Source organism: Erinaceus europaeus, chromosome 1, assembly GCF_950295315.1.
Source record: "Erinaceus europaeus chromosome 1, mEriEur2.1, whole genome shotgun sequence".
In the NCBI taxonomy this organism is placed as follows: domain Eukaryota; kingdom Metazoa; phylum Chordata; class Mammalia; order Eulipotyphla; family Erinaceidae; genus Erinaceus; species Erinaceus europaeus.
The window spans coordinates 97327595-97347896 of record NC_080162.1 but is presented as its reverse complement, the minus strand read 5'-3'; the positions used below and the strand labels follow the sequence as shown (position 1 = coordinate 97347896).

The 20302-nt window shown below is 41.9% G+C and overlaps 1 protein-coding gene and 1 pseudogene across 2 annotated transcripts in view; one reads left to right on the top strand and one right to left on the bottom strand.

Moving 5' to 3' along the window:
• The first annotated feature begins 237 nt into the window (after positions 1–237).
• Positions 238–1007, top strand: LOC103116589 (gamma-crystallin F-like; annotated as a pseudogene).
• Positions 1008–6409: 5402 nt separating this feature from the next.
• The window catches only part of C1H10orf53 (chromosome 1 C10orf53 homolog), a 28317-nt gene continuing 14424 nt past the window's right edge, over positions 6410–20302 (bottom strand). The window contains exons 3-4 of one of the 2 annotated variants that reach the window (XM_060203574.1): positions 18969–19060; positions 6410–6538 (exon numbers count right to left, since the gene is read on the bottom strand). In XM_060203574.1, coding sequence (XP_060059557.1) covers positions 18996–19060 — 65 coding nt within the window. In that variant the 3' untranslated portion in view covers positions 6410–6538; positions 18969–18995. Of the gene's footprint in view, positions 6539–18776; positions 19061–20302 lie in introns of those variants that run through there. The other variant, XM_007526486.2, reaches the window with a different exon arrangement.

Genomic DNA, 20302 nt, shown 5'->3' with positions numbered 1-20302 from the left:
CTACCTATCAACCACTTATCTTGATCAGCTCCTGACACCAAGTGTGTTTTGTGTATTTATAAAAGAATACAGCCTAGCAAATGCATCGGAAACACTTTGTCTTTATTTTTATATTAAATTTTAGAGTCTACTAAATAATAAACTCTATTGTCAGTTATATGTATTATAAATATTATTTTTCAAACCATAGCTTATCTTTACATTTTACTTAGTTTATCTTTTGTTGAATAAAAAATTAAATTTTTGAGCAACTCCAGCCACCAGCCACCAGCCACCAGCCCGGGGAAGATCACCTTCTTTGAGAAGCATAACTTCCAGGGCTGCCACTATGAGTGCAACTCCAACCTGCAGCCTTACTTCATCCGCTGCAACTCTGTGTGCGTGGACTGTGGCTGCTAGATGCTGTATGAGCAGCCCGACGAATGTACAGCTGGTACATTCTGAGGTGTGGGGACTACCCTGACTACCAGTAGTAAATTTGTTCCTGCCACCTCACCCCCCCCCCCAAGCCAGCTCCCACAGGGTCAGGATCTACGAAGGAGAGGACTTCTGAGACCAGATGGTGGAGACTACTGAGGACTGTTCCTCGATCCAGGACCGATTCCATTTCAGCGACATCCACTCCTTCAACATGCTGGAGGACTCTTGGATCCTCTATGAGATGCCCAACTACTGGGGGCTTCAGTATCTGCTGAGGCCAGGAGATTACAGGCACTGCCACGACTGGAGAGGAGGGGCACGAGTGCCAGGGTGGGCTCTTTGAGAAGAGCTGTGGATTTCTATTAAAATATTTTCACTTAGCTCTTTTCTCCACCTGTAAACTAATAAAATATTTTCTGTGTGTTCCATGCAAAAATAAAAATTAGGTGGGGTTATAGCATAATGGTTATGCGAAGAGAGTCTCATGCCTGAGGCTTTAAAGTCCCAGGTTCAATCCCCCAAACCACCAGAAACCAGTGCTGAGCAGTGCTCTGGTAAAAATAAATAAATTTTCTTGTCATACAATTTATCTTCTGATTTTAGGTTTTTTTTTTTTTTTTTTTTTGCCTTCCAGTTTATTGCTAGGGCTCAGTGCCTGCACTAAGAATCCACTGCTTCTGGCGGCCATTTTTTTCTATTTTTGTTGTTGCTGTTGTTGGATTGAGAGAAGAAGGGAAGACAGAGAGGGGAGAGAAAGATAGATGCCTGCAGACCTGCTTCACTGTTTGCAAGGTGACTTCCCTGCAGGTGTGGAGCTGGATGGCTAAAACCAGGATCCTTGAGCAGGTTCTTGCACTTTGCACTATGTATGTTGAACCTGTTGCGCTACCGTCAGGCCCTTGGCCCTACTCTTTATAGCTTTTCATTTTTATCTAGATAATAATTCTGTAAGGAAGAAATTACTGCTTCCCCCACTTTCCAGAAGAGAAAAATGAGAGTTGTGAGGTGGACTAATGTAGCTTTACTGAACAGAAGACAGGGCTTACACATCCAAGTTCTGAATCTTCTCCCTGAATAGTGTACTTATTGCTGACAAAGAAAACAACGCTGTTTGTTTTCTATTCCTTCCGTCTATAAAAGGACATAGACGCTTTTGTTTGAGCAAACATCAGAACATTTTCTCAAACATTCATGCATCCAGGGTTGTCATGCATAGGAAAGTACTGCAAGGCCTTTCTTGCTGGGATCTTACAGCCTCTTGAAAGATGTGCTTTGAACAGCAAGACACTGTGTTGCTGCAACTTCACATGTATAAACAGGTATGACTCATTGTACAAGCAAGTCAACCTGGCTAAGACAGTGACAAAATGAACAGCTCAGGAAGTAGGATGGTTTTCCCAAGCATATCACTGTGAATGATCATTTTATTTTCTGCAGGAAGGACTTCACATGCATATCTTTCCATTTGCCAGAAGTCCTAACATGTTCTGATACCTTCTGCAAATCTAATGAAATAAATCTGCTGGCCACCTCTACTGCCTCTCTCTTTCATCTAATGGTGTGTGGCTCACCCACAGCATTTCCTTTCTCCTTCCCAGCCCCACCCTTTTTCTTCTTCTTCTTTTTTTTTTTTTTAAATTGAATGTGAGGGTCCAGGCAGTGGTGCACCTGGTTAAGCAGACACATTACAGAGCGCAAGGATCCGGGTTCAACCCCCTGGTCCTTACCTGTAGGAAGAAAGCTTTACAAGTGGTGATGCTCTCTGTTTCTTTCCTTCTTTATCTCTCCACCCTTCTCAATGTCTCTTTTTAAAATTTTTTTTTCTAAGATTACTATTATTTACTTAGTTTTAAAATCTTTTCAATTTTTAATTTATTATTGGATAGAGTCAGAGAGAAATTGAGGGGGGAGGGGAAGATAGGGAAAGAGACAGACAGCCACCTATAGCCTGACTACACCACTTGTGAAGCTTCCCTCCCTGCAGATGGGAATCAAGGGCTTGAACCGGGTCCTTGTGCACTATAATGTGTGTCCTAAGCCTGATGCTCCATTGCTTGAACCCCCCAATTTCTGTCTCTATTCAATAATAAATAATAAGTAAATAAGGAGAAAACAACAAAAAATTGAATGTGGAGCATCATACATGCCAGCCTGTGCTCTATTGAACAACTTTCTTGGCTGCCATACTATTTTCTTAATTTATTTATTGAGTAGAGGCAGCAATTGAGAGGGAAGGGGGGCACAGAGAGGGAGAGAGAAAGAGAGACACCTGAAGCACTGCTTCCCTACTTGTGAAGCTTCCCACCTATAGGTGGGGACCAGAGGCTTGAACCTGGGTCCTTGAGCATTAAAACATGGGCCCTCAACCAGATGCACCACTTTCTGGTCTCCCTGTCACACTGTTTTCTTAGTCTGGGTCTTGAAGGCAGATCTAATCTGAGTTCTGACTATATTTTAAAATATTTATTTATTTATTTATTTATTTATTAGAGACAGATATTGAGAGAGGAGGGAGAGATAAAGAGGAAAAGAGACCGAGACACCTGTTGTCCTACTTCACCACTGCAAGTGGGGACCAAGTGCCCGGTCCTTGTGCACTGTAACGTATGTGTTGCTGAGGAGTTATTCTGATGCAGTCTCCACCCCCAGGTTTTACTACGCAGCGGGAAACCCTAGCATTGCCCCCTTCAACCAGTCCTGGCCCTACACGTCACCTCTGGTTGTTGCCCAATAAAAAGCCCCCTCACCCACCCCCTCTCCCCCCACCTCGGTGGCTACACAACAAATCTACCACTCCTGGTGGCCATTTCCCCCCTATTTTTCTTTCTATTCTTTTTTTTAAGACAGTTTTTAAAAAATTTATTTATTCCCTTTTGTTGCCCTTGTTGTTTTATTGTTGTAGGTATTGTTGTTGTTATTGATGTTGTCTTTGTTGGGTAGGGCAGGGAGAAATGGAGAGAGGAGGAGAAAACAGAGAGGGGGAGAGAAAGACAGACACCTGCAGACCTGCTTCACCACCTGTGAAGCGATTCCCCTGCAGGTGGGGAGCAGGGGACTTGAACCGTGATCCTTATGCTGGTTGTTGAGCTTTGCGCCACATGCCCTTAACCCGCTGCGCCACCGCCCAACTGCCTCTTTGTATTCTTTTTAAATTTGGTTGGACAGAAAGAAATTGAGAGGGGAAGGGGAGATATAGAGGGACAGAGAAAGACAGGCACCTACAGACCTACTTCATTGCTTGTGAAGTGTCCCCACTGCAAGTGGGGAGTGGGGGCTGGAACCTGGGTCCTTGCACATGGTGATATGAACGCTTAACCTGGTGTCCAGCACCTGCAGGCTCACTCTGGGTCCCCCTCCCCCTGGCCAGCTGGGGAGAGAGTCTAAGCGGCCCCCAGGGGTCCTGGGGTAGCTCAGTGTGTCAAAGACAAAGTGTGCAGAGAGACAGGACAATCAGCTCTGGGAAAACCTCAGAGAGCAATTCGTTTATCGAAAGAGACAACAAGTACATATACCCATTGCCCAGGTAGAAGGTCAAGGCAATCAATAACACAAGCACAGAGCAACACAATGCATAGCCGCATGTTGACCTACAAACTATTTGATCACAAATGAAGAATTACCATACAAGGTTTGATCACAAGCTTCACAATGCATATTTACCCAGGGCTAAATTATAGGCACTTCAGGGTAAATTACAGGCACTTCAGAGGAAGGAGGAGGAGGGGGCAATGGAACAAGAACATACGTGGTGGCATTCAAGTTAGGCCAAACACAATGTACAGTAACTCATGGCCTTTGTTTTAAGGGGAGAGGAGAGGCATGTGCAAAAAGGTAGCCTCCATTCTGGAGAATCCATCCATCATTAGTTCAGGATGTCAGGGGGACCTGCCCACCTCTCTACTTGAAGGGAGAGCTGGGGGTCAACCTGCTTAGACCTCATGGAAACAACGGCCTTGACTTCCTGGGACAGTGGGCTCCATTCTCCAACAATCACCTGCCCCTTGAAGTATTTTTATTAGTGAGAGAGGAAGAGGAGGAGGAGGAAACCAGAACATCTACTGCCAGTATATATATCATATATGCCTATATGATGCTAGGGATCAAACTCAGGACCCAGTGCTTGAGAGTCCAGTTCTTTATCGTCTGTGCCATATCCCAGACTGCTCCAAAGCATTTTTCAAAACTTAAAAAAAAAATGCACGTCTTTCTGAGGACTGTTCCAAGAAGTCACACATGATTCAAATGCCATTGGACTGACTGGTTTCAGCACTACTCCATTTCTTGCCTCAGAAAGCATAATAATTGTTGTTAAAAATTCCGAGGCTCCAGCTGGCTGGGCTGGCTTCACGGTCGGGTAACAGAGACGCGGAGACAACGGCTGGGCAGGGAAGCTGTATTTCTTTATTCAGGAACAACGATTCATAAACTAAACCAAACTAATCACCAAACAGAACTCTGCTGTCTCTTTGCGGCGGCGCAAGCATTCTCTCTCACTCTGCAACTCTGGAACTCTGGAACTCTGTCGGGGTTCCTAGGGGCGGGGCCAAGTGGGCCCGCGAAACTAACTGGACTGATCTAATTCTCTTGGCGGTAACAGGTAGTTTAGGCAAGTTCTCCACTGTGAATTGTAGTATTTAGCTCATTTAACTCATTTAATCTATTTCCCCAGTGATGCCGAATCCCTAATGAATATTAAAGTGACTGGAACGCTTTAAAGATAAGAATCAATCAATCAAGTTTTGGAGTCTGATCACCAGCTGTTCTGAGTCTCCACTGGAGTTATTCAGGCTATTACTAATTTGGGTGAATGTTTATTTTATCTGAATCATTGTTATTATGCATTGTTGTTGAAGTAGACTCCCAGGAGGTCAGCCTTGGGAAAAATTGAGAAATATTTTGAGTCCCTCATGCCTGAGGCCCCAATGTCCCAGGTTCAATCTCCCATACCAGCATAAACCAGAGCTGAACAGTGAACAATGCTCTGGGGGGGGGGGGGGAGGTAAGAAAGAAATAAAAGAGAAAAGAAAATCACTGATCTGGTCACTTCCATCAGGAACATCATCATAAGACCTCTTTTGGGCCTTTCCAGGACCTTGCCCTCACTGTAGAGCAGCCTCCCCACTCTCTGAAGGGAGGCTGGGTCAACTTACTCTGCCACTTAAGAAAGACTAAAATGAGTGCAGTCTAGAATGTTCCTAGCCATGGACTTCGAGCTCAGACTAACAGGGACTTTGAGGTTACGCATACTCCTTTGCTAAATATGAATATACATGTGTCCTAGGTCAGATTGGTGGAGTTTACAATTAATGGTATTTATATGCTTTCTTCATATTTGGGAGCTACTCCCTGCCCTAATCTAGTTTTCTAGTCCAACTCTGACACCATCTTCCCAGACAATAACTTTACCCACTGCATGTTGGCTGTCAGACTCAGGCAAAAATTATGAAAGTTATGACCCCTTGGAACATACCTAAAATAGACTTCCTAGTTTCTTCCCATGTGAAGACCCCTAGCTTCATCTGCTCTATTCTTACCTTTGGGTTCCTGAATATTGAACAGTTTGTCCTGATTTATATCTTACTGCCTTTCAGCCATCAAATTTCAGATGCTACTATGACACCATCCTGAATCCCCTGGGCAGATGACCTCAACAATATGTCCTGGAATCCCACCTCTCCAGAGCCCTACCCCACTAGGTAAAGATAGAAACAGGCTGGAGGTGTAGACCAACCTGCCAACACCTATGTCCATCTGAGAAGCAATTATAGAAGCCAGACCTTCCACCTTCTGCTGCCCAAAAAGATTTTTGGTCCATCCTCTCAGAGGGATAAAGAATAGGGAAGCTTCAATGGAGGGGGTGGGGCTTGGAACTCTGGTGGTGGGAACTTTATGGAATTGTACCCTGTTACCTTATAATCTTGTTAATCGTTATTAATTCACTAATAAAATAAAAAAAGAAAAATGAAGTACCTTGAGTCCCATTCCAGCACTGAGAAGGGTGAGCTGGAATGCTCAGGCTTGGGCCCCCCTGGGTGAGGGATCAACAGACTCAGCCATCTTTGCCATCTCTCACCAGTGTCAGAGAACCTGGTCAGTTCCCTCACCTTCACTGACACTCCTGTTAGAGAAAATGCATCACAGTAAGGGCTTTGCAAGGCATTTTTGAAAAGTGGATGAAATCAGATATATCAAGAGACACGAACACTGGTGACAGTAAGGGTTCAATGACTGACAGATGTCAGTAAAGAAGCTCAATTTTTGCCTCTTATTTTTACTGTATACTAAAATGGTAGCAAGTGCTCACTATAAAGCATTCAAACAGCACAGAAACAAAGGCAATTCACATAAAAGGAAATATAAATGGTCCTTAAATATAGAAAAGATGTTTAACCTCACTAATACTAACATCAAATTGAAACTGAGAAACTAAATTTAAAAAAGGAGACAGCATTCTGTGTTAGAAAGGATGTAGGTATGGGCACACATAGATTGCCAGAAGCTATATAAATTGACCAAAAAAAAAAAAAAAAAAGTCTGCAGAGAAAATTGGTCATACACATGAGGTAGATAAAAATCATAGAATATTTCCCAACTTATCCCTTCCATGCTCTGGTGATGATCTTCGCTCATGCCCCAGGACTAATTTCCCAGCATTGCTAGGCTCCTTGGAATTAAGGCTCAGGAACATCAAGTCTAGAAAGAAGAACACCTTGTGTCATTTATCTAGGGATAGCTTTCCTAGGAAAACAGCATGAGTGTCCGAGATGAACAGGGGAATCCCTGCTTCTCCTCATCTTGCCCTAACACCTCAGTTCTATTTTTCTCAGAATGCAGGTGACTTACATTCATTGGAATCAGTTGATATATATATCAAGATGCAGATTCCTAGGTCCCACCCCAGACTCCTTAAAAGTTGAATGTGGGGAGTCCGCGGTAGCACAGTGGGTTAAGCGCACTTGGCGCAAAGCGCAAGGACGTGCCTCAGGATCCTGGTTCAAGCCCCCGGCTCCCCACCTGCAGGGGAGTCGCTTCACAAACGGTGAAGCAGATCTGCAGGTGTCTGTCTCTCTCTTCACTTCTCTGTCTTCCTCTCCTCTCTCCATTTCTCTCTGTCCTAACCAACAACGACTACAACAATAAAACAAGGGCAACAAAAGGGAATAAATAAATATTAAAAGAATTTTTTAAAAAGTTGAATGTGGAGGACCAGGCTGATAGTTCCATGGTTTAGTAGATGATTTGCATACCTGAAGTCTCAGGTTTGACTCATGACAGTGCCAATAAAAAAACAGTTGAGCAGTGCTCTAGTTCATCTTAAAAAAAAGAAGTAATACAACAAGGGCAACAAAAAGGGAATAAATAAGTAAGTAAAATTGAAAAAAAAAAAAAAAAAGAAGTGAAATGAAGAACTATATGCTCCTGGTGGACGCCCACTTCTACATTTCAGCATCTGAGTGGCGGGCTTTGATGGTAGCCAACCTGTTCTCAATTTTATTGTCAGCACTTTGATGGACATTGTTTCTAAACAATCAGCTTGTGCCACGCCCAGTTTGAAACTGCTAAAAGTTGGGTACTGCAGTACAAGTTGTGGAGGTCTGGTAGAAATCGACGTGTAACCTGTAAAATAAAGGTAGCTCCTTGCCCTCCATGTGGCCTCAGGTCTCGTTCTTTGATTACTTTTGAGCTATATTATGCATTTTTTTATTACAATAAGAAGCTAGACTGTGGCACACATGGTAGAATACACATATTGCCATGTGTGGAGACCCAGGTTCAAGCCCCTCGTCCTTACCTGCAGGAAACAGTGCTGTGTCTCTCTCCCCCCCCCTTTTTTTTAATAAAAAGGGAGATAGAGCGGAGGGTAGATAGCATAATGGTTATGCAAACAGACTCTCATGCCTGAGACTCCAACGTACCAGGTTCAATCCCCCGCACCACCATAAGCCAGAACTGAACAGTGTTCTGGTAAAAAAAAAAGAAAAAGAAAGAAAGAAAAAGGAGACAGAAAATATTTTTTTAAAAATATTTTGTTTATTTATTTATTTTTGAGAGAGTTGCTAAATTCTGGTTTACAGTGGTGCGGGGTATTGAACCTGGGACTTTGGAGTCTCAGGCATGAGAGTCTCTTTACATAACCATTATGCTATCTACCTCGCCCCTCATTCTGTTATTAAAAAAAAAATGGCCACAGGAAATGATGGAGTTATGGAGGCACTGATCACTGGTACCCTTGGTGGCAAAAATAATTAAAAAAATTAAAGTTAAAAAAATTTCTGAGCAGTGGAAGGAGACAGACATAGCTGACAAGAGACAGCAACATGAACGCATGCCTTATAGGAGTAAGAAGCAGTCATCGAAGTTACATCCTGGATGGACTGATTCTGCTCACCCTTTGCTTCTTCCAGTTTCTCAAAGAGGAACACACGTTTTTTAAAAAAGAACAATAGCTACACAGGCAATTTCAGTCCAGCGCCTCACTCAGAGAAGGCTCTAGAGCATGTGATTTTGTTTATAATTGTGGGGACTGCTTATGGAGACCAATAAGCCTATTTAGAAGCTTAGTCTTCTCAAGTGTCTTTATTTCAGAGATCAGCAAACACTCTGCTTTTCATTTGCATACTCAAATGGCTGGGTCAAACCGTTTCACCAGAACAAAGTAGTCCTCACCTCACTGATAGGCCTTGGGATGGGGTGGTGTCTCGCATCAGGGGGATTGCTACACTCAGCCTAAAGGTGTGAATTGGAGTGGACCCTGGAGAACATGAATTAATGTTCATCCACATGTTCATACGTGTGGTTGCTTTTGTTTTGCTTTCTGGCTTTTAAAACCAAGTTTTTGTTTGTTTTTGTCACTGGGTTATTGCTGGGGTTTGGTGTTCACCCCTCTTCCATTTTTCCTTCCTTTCTTTTCTTTTTTCTTTCTTTTCCTTCTCCTTCTCCTTCTTCTCCCTCTCCATATTCTCTTCTTCCTTCTCCTCCCCCCCCATCCTTCTCCTCCTCCTTCTTTTATAGGACAGAGAAACTGAGAGGGGGGAGGGAGGAATAGAGGAAGAGAGACAGATACCTACAGACCTGTCTCACTGTTCATGAAGCTTCCCCCTTGGAGAAATTAAAGTAAAAAAAAAGGGGGGGAACCAAGGTTTGAATCTGGGTTCTTGCATAAGGTATGGTAATGTGTATGCTTAACTGGGTATTCCACCACTCAACCCCTAAGACCAAGTTTTTTTTTTTTCCTCCATATCTCTGGGGCTCAGTGCCTTCACTACTACAAATCCACTGCTCCTAGAGGCCATTTTTCCCATTTTTATTGTTCTTGCTGTTGTTGGATAGAACAGAGAGAAATTGAGAGAGGAGGGGAAGACAGAGAGGAGAAGGGGAAGATGGGGAGAGAAAGACACTTGCAGACCTGCCTCACTACTTGTGAAGTGATCCCCCTGAAGGTGGGGAGCTGGGGGGGGGGGGCCTCTAACTGGGATCCTTACTTCATATCATGTCCTTGCTTCATATCATGTGCACTTAATCTGCTTCCCTACCACCTGGCTCCAGACCAAGTTTTAAAATAAAAATCCAGGTTTCTTTCTGGCTCTGGAGAACTTCATAAAATCAGTCCCGCTTGCTCTGCCTCCTCCTGCAAAGCCAGAGGATGCATCTGCCCCTTTAAGTCTGGACACTTGCCCTCCAGCTGCCCCCAGGCTGCCCTCCTCTTATAGACTCCCCCACCAGGCCAATGACCATGCAGTCATGATACTGTTAAGGAAAATATATCCACAGAACAGCTCCAAGTGAGCTGTTACAGCTCAAGGGTGTTACAGCTCCAGGTGTTGAAGATCCAAAGAATGAGTCTGAGGCTGAAACCATGTGGACTGCAGGGAGATACTTTATTACACCAGCAGAATCTAGCTGACTCCTGCCACTGCTAGATTACTCACCTAATTTAGATATTTATATATAGGGTGGTTGGAAAAGATACATTTTGATTGGTTACAAGGTGCACCAATCAGGTAAGACAAAGGATAAGGTGGATTGGCCACATTCCACACCCAACCCTGAGTGCCAAGATACAAGTGCATACAATTTAGTTAATGAAATGATTCAACCAGATTGGTTACATTTCTAGTCCTCTATGTTTACTGAAATGCAAGAACAGCAGACCTGCCTGCCTTTCCTTCATGGAGCTGGGGAACATTTTATTTCAATACCATTTACCGTATTATTTCCTTTTATCAGTTTAATGTGACTCAGTTTTCCCTGTGCCCACTTTGTGACCTTGGGTATGGGGCAGTGGAAGGCAGCTTCTGACATAGACAGGATTCACTCTCCCTTCCTGAGCCAGAACATGAGTTCACAGTCAGGAGTGGAACATCTAATTACATGATTATCCAAATAACCACAGGTATATCCTTTCCAGCTAATTCTCTACTTTTGGGGGGAAATTTTCTCCATGCCTTATGATAGCAACCTGGGTTGACATTTTGTCTTCCACTTGACTTTGGCCAATTGTGAGTTTCTCCTGGAAGCTTGGCACCCACAGGATATGTACCCATGGACATCTGAGAAGTCCTCTCTTCTGGTGCTTGCAAAGTCCACAAGGTAAGACTGAAGAGCTGACATAGATCTGAGCATCAGATCTCAGTGTTACCTTGTCAGGGATATGTGTTCAAGTCCTCCCACTGAGAACATGCAGAGAGACCTTTGACATTCTTTGCATTCCCCTACTGCTCAAATGTCCTAGCACTATATATTTTTTAAAACAGGACCTGGGGTTCAGATATGTGTGATTTCACCACTGCCTGGCAGCTAAGGAAAAGGGCCGGTTTGTGGTGAACTTAGCTGAGTGCACACATTACTATGAGCAAGGGCTCAGGTTCAAGCCCCAGTGCAGTGACATAATAATCTAGGTGTCTCTCTTTCTCTCTCCTCCGTCTCCCTCTTCCATCTCAGTTTCTTTCTAATAAATGGATAAATAAAATAAATAAAATTAAAAATCAACTTATTCAGATAAGAAGGCTGAAAGAAATAAATTTAAATAGAGAGGAAGACACCTCCACTCCACACAAATGGCATCTCCTGTGTAGTACTGGAGCTAGAACGTGTACATTGTGCATGACAAAAGGCATATACCCTACCCACTGAACTAACTTTCCAGCACCCAGCACTGCTTTTAAAAACATTTCTGTTGTATGGGGTCTTTTGCACAAGTATTGTTTATCTATCAAGTTGTTTTTTTAAGTTTTATTTATTATTGTTTTATTTTATTTTAATTTTTTTCCTTCAGGGTTATTGCTGGGCTCAGTGCCTGCACCATGAATCCACCGCTCCTGGAGGCCATTTTTCCCCCTTTTGTTGCCCTTGTTGTTGTAGCCTCGTTGTGGTTATTGTCATTGCCATTGTTGATGTAGTTCGTTGTTGGATAGGACAGAGAGAAATGGAGAGAGGAAGGGAAGACAGAGAGGGGGAGAGAAAGATAGACACCCGCAGACCTGCTTCACTGCCTGTGAAGCGACTCCCCTGCAGGTGGGGAGCCGGGGGCTCGAACTGGGATCCCTACGCAGGTCCCTGCACTTTGCGCCACATGCGCTTAATCCACTGTGCCACCGCCCAACCCCTTCAGTTTTATTTTTTATTTCATATGATATAGAGAGGACATTTCATGAGAGAGAGAGAGAGAGAGAGAGAGAGAGAGAAGATAAAGCACCATTTCAGTACATGCAGTGCCAGGGACTGAACTGGGAGCCTTAGGCATGCAAGTTCCATGCTCTGTCTGAAGCACTGTATCTTCACTGCTTGTCAAATTTTCTTTCTCTCTTTTTTATCTTTATTTATTTATTGGATAGAGGCAGTCGGAAATCATGAGGGAAGGAGGAGATAGAGAGACACCTGCAGCATTACTTCACCACTTGCAAAGCTTTCCACCTGCAAATGGGGACAGGGATTCAACCCCAGTCCTTGTGCATGGTAACAGGTGTGCTCAACCAGGTTTGCCACCACTCGGCCCCTCAGATTTTCAAAGGTACAAAGAACAGGTACAGATGGTGAAACTCCAGGCAGTAAATCCAGGGAGACTGCTAAAAATTGCCACTCTTTAAAAAAAATTTAAAGTAGATGAAAAGATTATAGATACAAATTTTCATTGTAAAGCCAGTAAGAGTTATGCTCGTAATTTTATTCCAAAGTTGTACTTTTTTTACATGTTCTAACAACAGTGTAACCAATTTGACTTTTCACAAAGCTTAAAATGGGGTGTAAGTAGCCTAAGAGGTGGTGCGATGGTGTAACAGGTGACAAATGGTGGTCCCAAATTCTGACTGGAGATTGGAAGGAGAATACACTGTTGGTCTCAGACACTGTTGGTCTCAGGTCAGTAAAGCGTTTATTGGGACAGGAAAGCAAAGGGAAATTCAAGCATAGACACATGTAGTTTCTCCAGGATGAGAATTCCTGTGCTCTCAAGGAGAGACCTTTTTATAGATTGAAGAACTATTAGGTTGTTGAGGTGGTCAACATCGGACAACAGCATGGTGCCAGTTAGGGCAGTTTTTGGCAACATAGCAACAGGTGGAGTAATATTTCATAATTGCTGTTTTTTTTTTCTGGTCATAACGACCTGTGTCACAACTTCTTCTGGAGGCACCCATCACCTACACACACCTACATTTTGGTTGAGTAATCCCTCGTGGCAACCAGGAGTCTTTTGCTTGCCTAGCCACATCTCTAACAGTGGTGAAACGGAACTTAAATGCATGAGGTCCTGAATTTTTCCTCCAGCATCATGTATGGGAGTGATACTCTGGTTTCCTTCCTTCCTTCCTTCCTTCCTTCCTTCCTTCCTTTCTTTCTGTCTCCTTCCTTCCTTCCTTTTACTCTTTCTCCTTCCTTCCTTCTTTCCTCTTTTCTTCCTTCCTTCCTTCCTTCCTTCCTTCCTTCCTTCCTTCCTTTCTTCCTTCCTTCCTTTCTTTCTTTCTTTCTTTCTTTCATTTTCCTTCTCTTTCATTCTCATAAAACAAATGTAATAAACTTTACAAAAAATGACATTTGAGATGGCAAAACAGCACACTTGGATAGTGTACTACTTTCCCATGTGTGCAACCCAGGTTCAAGTCCAATTCATTGCACTGAAAGGACATTTGATGTGGTGGTCTATATTCTCTCTCTCTCTTTCTCTCCCTCTCCTCTGTCTTTATCTAAAAACAAACAAAAAATATGGTGTTTAAAAAGCATTAAAAGGGACCTAAATATTTAGCTGACTGAGACTCGGAGCACTTCTACCTTCAGACCTGAACAAACCACATTTCTGTGCAAGGAGAGATATGTATAAAAAGAAATACAATTTAGTGAAATAAGTAAGAATATGAAAAAGCAACTAACAGATGGATTCACACATGTGTAAACTATAAATAGTTAAGGGGCTGGGTCATGGTGCATGTGATTGAGAATACACATTGCCAAGCTTAAGGTTCTGGGTTCAAGACCCTGGCCCCCACTACAGAGGGGAAGCTTCATGAGCAGTGTGAATCAGAGCTGCTGATCTCTTTCTTTCTCCTTCTCTATTTCCTCCTCCCCTCTTAGTTTCTCTCTGCCTTATCAAATGAATGCAAGAAAAAAAAAAAAGAAAAAAATGCCAGCAGGAGCAGTATATTCATGGAGGCACCAGGTTCCAGTGATAGTCATGGTGGCAGTTAAGATGAATGAATGAATGAATGAGTAAATGAATGAAAATAAATAATTATAACACAGGAATTTTCAAAAAAAACAAAAGAAAAAAGGAAGAGGTAGCCAAATTTTACCCAAGACTTTGTGAGAATTTTGGTGGTTATCAAAGTGAGAGGCACAGAGCTTTGGTGGTGAGTCTGGTGTGAAACTATACCCTATAATCTTTTAACCTCGTAAATCATTATTAAGTCACTAATAAAAATTAAGTTAATAAAAAAAGAAGACATAGCATAGAGGAGGATGGCTGCATGTTTCTTTAGAAGAAAATGATTGCATTTCCAAAGAGAAAATTTGTTTTGCTCTTTTCTTTTGGATGGGGCAGGTCTGTGGGGGATCAAATCCAGCCCCTCCTCATGCAAAAGCAGTCACTCTACCAGCGAGTTACACACCCAACTCCAAAGAAAGCTCTTCCTTCCTTCTTTCTTTCTTTTTATATTTATTTATTTTCCCTTTTTGTTGTCCTTGTTGTTTTTCATTGTTGTTGTAGTTATTGTTGTTGATGTTGTCGTTGTTAGATAGGACAGAGAAATGGAGAGAGGAGGAGAAGACAGAGAGGGGAGAGAGAAAGATAGACACTTGCAGACCTTCTTCACCACCTGTGAGCAACTCCCCTGCAGGTGGGGAGCCAGGGGCTCGAACCAGGATCCTTACGCCGGCCCTTGCGCTTTGCTTGCGCTTTGCGCCACCTGTGCTTAACCCGCTGCACTACCACCCCACTCCCAAGAAAGCTCTTCTTAATGACAGAGAAGTTAGGTCTCGGAGACAGATGAACCACTTCATTGCCAAATTCCTGACTTTAATTTTGATAATTTTTTTTGAAAAGTTCTCCTCCCCACCAAATTCACCTGCAAAGTGAAAGTCATATCCCTGAAAACATTTATAATGTGGAATAAATAATAGTCCTGCATGCAGATGCCCACCCACCTCTCCAAGTCTAACACCCAAAGGAAAACCTGTAATTTTTTTTATTCCCAGTAAAACTGACTCATACATCATTTAACTATTATCTAAACTGGAACACACACCCCTTGGCACAGGCATCTCCTAGAAACTTGATACACTCAGAATTTCCTTGGAATATGTGCAATCTTGCTTCCCCTGCCCTTCTGCTCTGTTCATGACAGGAAGGAAATCAGATCTCTAGGATGTGTGTGTGTGTGTGCGTGTGTGTGTGTGTGTATGGGGGTGATTCTAGGGGCATAAGTATGGCCTGGGAGGAGGGCACATCAGAGTAGGGCAAAGGGGCAGGGTTTCCACTTCAGGAAACAGTCTTGGAAGAGAAGGAGGCCTGGTATCTCTTCCTCCTCAACCCTCCCAGATTAGGGACATCAGGTGCCATAGTACTATGTCACTTCTTCAAAGCTCCTCTCCTGCCTCTGCAACTCACACACAAAGCAGAACCTGGCACCATTTGTGGACAACAATAGAAACCAAAACAGATGGGTAAATCTAGGGAAATGCTGGTTCTTCTAAACCAAGATGAGGGCCAGAAAATTAACAAGGCAAATTTAGAAGAGCTATCAGAAAAGGAATTTAGGAAATACATTGTCAGGAAATTTGAAGAAATATAAAGGTTTCAGTTTAATATGGAGAAATGGGTTAAGAAAGAAATCCATGACTTCGAGGAGTCACTTGACAGGACATGGAGAACTTGAAAACAGAGTTATAGAGTATGAAGGACACGTTGAAGACATTCCAGTCTTAAATAGCAAGTCAAGGAAGTAGACATACCCAAGTAAAAGAGAGAACTTCAGAAATAGAAAACAAACTGGCCATACTTTTTCTCTTCAAAGTAGGATAAAACAAGGTTTAGGAAAAATGAAACAACTCTTCAAGAAACTGAAGACACCATTAGCAAAGCAAATACCAGAATTATAGGGGTCTCAGAAGGAGAGGAGAGAAAGACGGGAGCAGAAACTATATTCAAAGAAATAATAGCAGACATATTTCCAAAGCTGGGATATGATCAGTATGTAGATGCTCAGGAAGCAGCAACAATGCCTAAATTTGGGGCCAGGTAGTGGCACACCTGGTTAAGTACATACATTACAGTGTACAAGGACCCAGTTCAAACCCCTGGTCCCCATTGGTAGGGGGAAAGCTTCAGGAGTGGTGAAGCAGGGCTGCAGGTCTCTCTCTATATCTATCTATCTATCTATCTATCTATCTATCTATCTATCTATCTATCTCTGTCTCTATCTCCATCTCCCCTCTCAATTTCTCTGTTTCTACCCAATAATAACTAAATTAAACAAAAAAATTTTAAAAGAGAATGCCTAAATTTCTAAACTCAAATAGACCTGTGCTAAGACACATCATTATTAAACTATCAAAATCAAGGACAAATTTTTTTTTCAGATTTCCAGGGAAATAAAGAAAGTGACCTATAAAGGCAATGTATTCAGACTGACACCATATTTTTCTGCGTGGAATCCAGGAGAGACTAGAGTGGTATACTCAAAGTTTTGAAAGATAACCAGTGACAGCTATGCATACTTCACCCTACAAGAGTATCATTCATCTATGGAAGAGCAATCCAAACCTTACCAGACATACAAAAACTAAAGAAATTTGCCATTCCCAGACCTGTCTTTAAGAGTTACTGAAAGAAGTACTAATGGGGAAAGAAACAACGAAGGAATATATAATTTTCAACTAGATAATACACTAAACAGACCCAGAAACACAAGCCATAGACGTATGAGACAACTTTAAAGAATGAAGGGGAGAAAGAAATGGATAGAGGATGTTCAAGCAAAGAACTATGAGACAAGAACCATTCAAAAGACTTTCTTCAATGTATTTACATTAAGATGTTTATATATAAATCATACAGTAATTTTATGTATAACACATTTACATGTACACAGTCCTGTATGTCTTTTAAAATGATATTTTCTTTCAAGTACTTTCTAACCTTTATTACATCTTTTTGTTTGTTTTTCTCATTTTTGCTGTCATTTATAATGACTTGAGGTTCTATAATTTGGTGTTTGTGCTCAAGAACTCTTGTTGCTATAATTTATAGCTGTCACCAAATGACTTGCATTTCTCTGAAAGACCACTATTGGGTGGTTTTGCTCATATGTACAAGATCAAGAACTGAAATATATGAGATTTTTTAAAAGAAAGCAAAAGCAGTTAAACTGTAGCTAAGATTTTGTGAAAAATATGTTGATTATCCTGGGGGGGCAGTGGGGAGAGCCAGGATGAAGGAAGGGGAGGACATACACCTGTGGTGCTGTGTGTGATGCAGATTGATACCTTGTAATCTTGTGAACTATTAGTAACTCACTAAAAAGTCAGCTATATTGGTGAAATAATTTTTATTTATGCTTCCTTTGACTAATGTCCACGCATCAATAGAAGAAATCCAAATTTAAATATACCAAAAAAACCCCAAAATATTATCCAATTTATACCTTATATATACCTTTATACCTTTTACTTTATTTCAAAGTGTATTTCTTCTGTGTGAAAAAAGAATACAAAGTCTATAATAACTTAAACTGGCCTTTGATAAAAAGGGATTAATTTTAGGACTACTAAAGACATATGCAAACCAGTAACCAGTATGTGAAGGAAGATTTTCTTTTTTTTTTTTTTGCATCAGATTATCAATAAGGATGATTAAATATTTCCAGAGTACTAGGTGATTTGTGATCTCTGGTAAAATCTGATAGAAGAAGCTTGGACTGGAAATGGAAATTATATTCCCTATTTCATTATGTGCAAGAAGCAACTTGTAGGAATGGTTTCATAGAGTTCTCTATGCCTTTGATATCCTGGGAAGCAGGAAGATTTGCAGCACAATGGAAAGGATTGCTATCCAGGTGCAGAGAAGCTCCTAGCCCTGAGGGCTGTGCCCTGCAACTGAAAGCCCTTCTCTTTTCTTTCAGCAGGGCACCCAGGATTCCAGAATATTCCATGAAGGAAACATCTTCCTTCTGAGAGATGTGATGATTTCTTACCATGACCTCACATTTAACATCACTAGATCAATATCTGTATTTCTCCCTATATTTTACTTTTTAGCTAAGGATATATATTACAGTTTGGTGCATAACACCTGAAAGTAAAGGGAAAAAAAAGTTTTTTTCATACCGACCAGAATGGAAAGTCTTCTCTAACTCTGCAGGGCTGTGGTTTCCTCTAAAGGGACAGGAAAACCACTTAACCCTTCTGTCCTGGCCCTTTTTATGGCCTCTATAGAAGAAACTATTGGACTGGCTAAGTCAAAAAAGACAGATGATCTTCCTGTTTCAGAGAAGAAAAATGATAAGATTGGCTTTAGGTGATTGTATATTATCATATTAAATATTGATTATATTTGGAGCAAGAATAAAATATATAGAAAAAGTTAGGTTTTCAAAGACTGATACTCATTTTTAGCTTAGATTCTTAGGATGGTTTCAGATTTAGTTCACTGTTCTCCCATCCCCTACCTCCTCCCCACTCCCAATCTTTAATTTTTACCTGTTCTTAACTTTTCACTTACTACAGAATGGAAGCTCAGATGATGCTTCTGGCAACTATGTGTTATTAGTAAGGGATGGTGTGTTGTTATTATATTGCATTTTATTATTTCCTTCAGCTCAATGTGTATTTGATATTGAAAGGACTTTCCCTATGGGTTGACACTGAGAGATGCTTAAGATGCCGTGGTTTTTAATATTTTTGAGTGCCCCCTTTTCTTGCAGGCTGGTGAGAAACCTTATTCTGTGCAGACTGAAGAGCAAGCTGGTGTTACCTTGTTCTGTGAGCATCCAGTGTTCATGGCCCAGTGATCATTTATTTTTGCCTCACAGAATGGCTAGAGGCATCTACTGTTGTGTTACCTTGTTCTGTGTGTTCCAGAGAGGAGGTCAGAAAGCATTTAGTACAGCTGTCCTGGCCTCCTGGCATATCGGATCTAGTTTACCATCACCTCCTAGGGAAATAGACAAAATTTTCTTTTACCAGCTTCATATACAACTTTGTCATATATGATATATACACAGAGGGTCTGGGTGGCGGTGCACCTTGTAGAGCAAAGGAGTCCTCATATGTGAGGACCCAGATTCAAGCCCTTGTCCCTCCCTGCAGGGGAATAAACTATATAAGTGGTGGAGCAGTGCTGTAAATATCTTTTGGGGGGGGGGCCAGGTGATGGTACAGCAGGTTAAGCCATATAGCACGAAGCACAAGGACTTGCGCAAGGATCACAGTTCCAGCCCTGGGCTTCCCGCCAGTTGGGTTAGGGTTCACAAACCTCACAAGCAGTGAAGCACATCTGCAGGTGTCTATCTTTCTCTCTCTGTGTTCCCCTCCTCTCTCAATTTCTCTCTGTCCTATTCCCCCCCCCCCCACAAAAAAGGGAAAAAAATGGTCTTAGGAGCAGTGGATCCTTAGTGCAGGTGTGGAGCCCTGTAATAACCCTAGAGGCTAAAGAAATATCTTTCGTCTCTCTCTTTATCTCCTTATCTCTTCTTTCAACCTCCTATGAAAAAAATGATCTCTGGGAACAGTGGAGTTGTGTAGGCACTGAGCCCCAGTGAAAAGCCTTGTGGCAAAACAAGCACAACATAAATAGCTGCTACTAGGGGAGCATTTTGAAAGGCCAGAGGCACTTATACTATTAACTAGCCTTTAATAGAGTATTAATGGATTGTAGAAGCTTTTACTTTTGATCAGAGTGTGGCCTCATGATGCCAGCCTGCCAGGTCAAAAGCTCCCTGGGGCAAGGAATTTCTCAGAATATTGTTGATAGTGTCTTATGTTGACGGCATCTAGATGTTCTAACAGCATTGGCAAATTTAGATAGAATAACCAAGTGGAACAAAACCTACTGTGAGGTAAATAGTAATAAAACATACCATTTTAAACTATACACAAAGCAGTTTATTATTTCTTTTTTTAAATTAATTTTTTAAAATATTTATTTATCCCCTTTTGTTGCCCTTGTTTTATCATTGTGTTTATTGTTGTTGTTGTTATTGATGTCTTCATTGTTGGATAGGACAAAGAGAAATGGAGAGAGGAGGGGAAGACAGAGAGGGGGAGAGAAAGATAGACACCTGCAGACCTGCTTCACCGCTTGTGAAGCGACTCCCCTGCAGGTGGGGAGCAGGGGGCTCGAACTGGGATCCTTACACCAGTCCTTGCACTTTGTGCCACCTGCGCTTAACCTGCT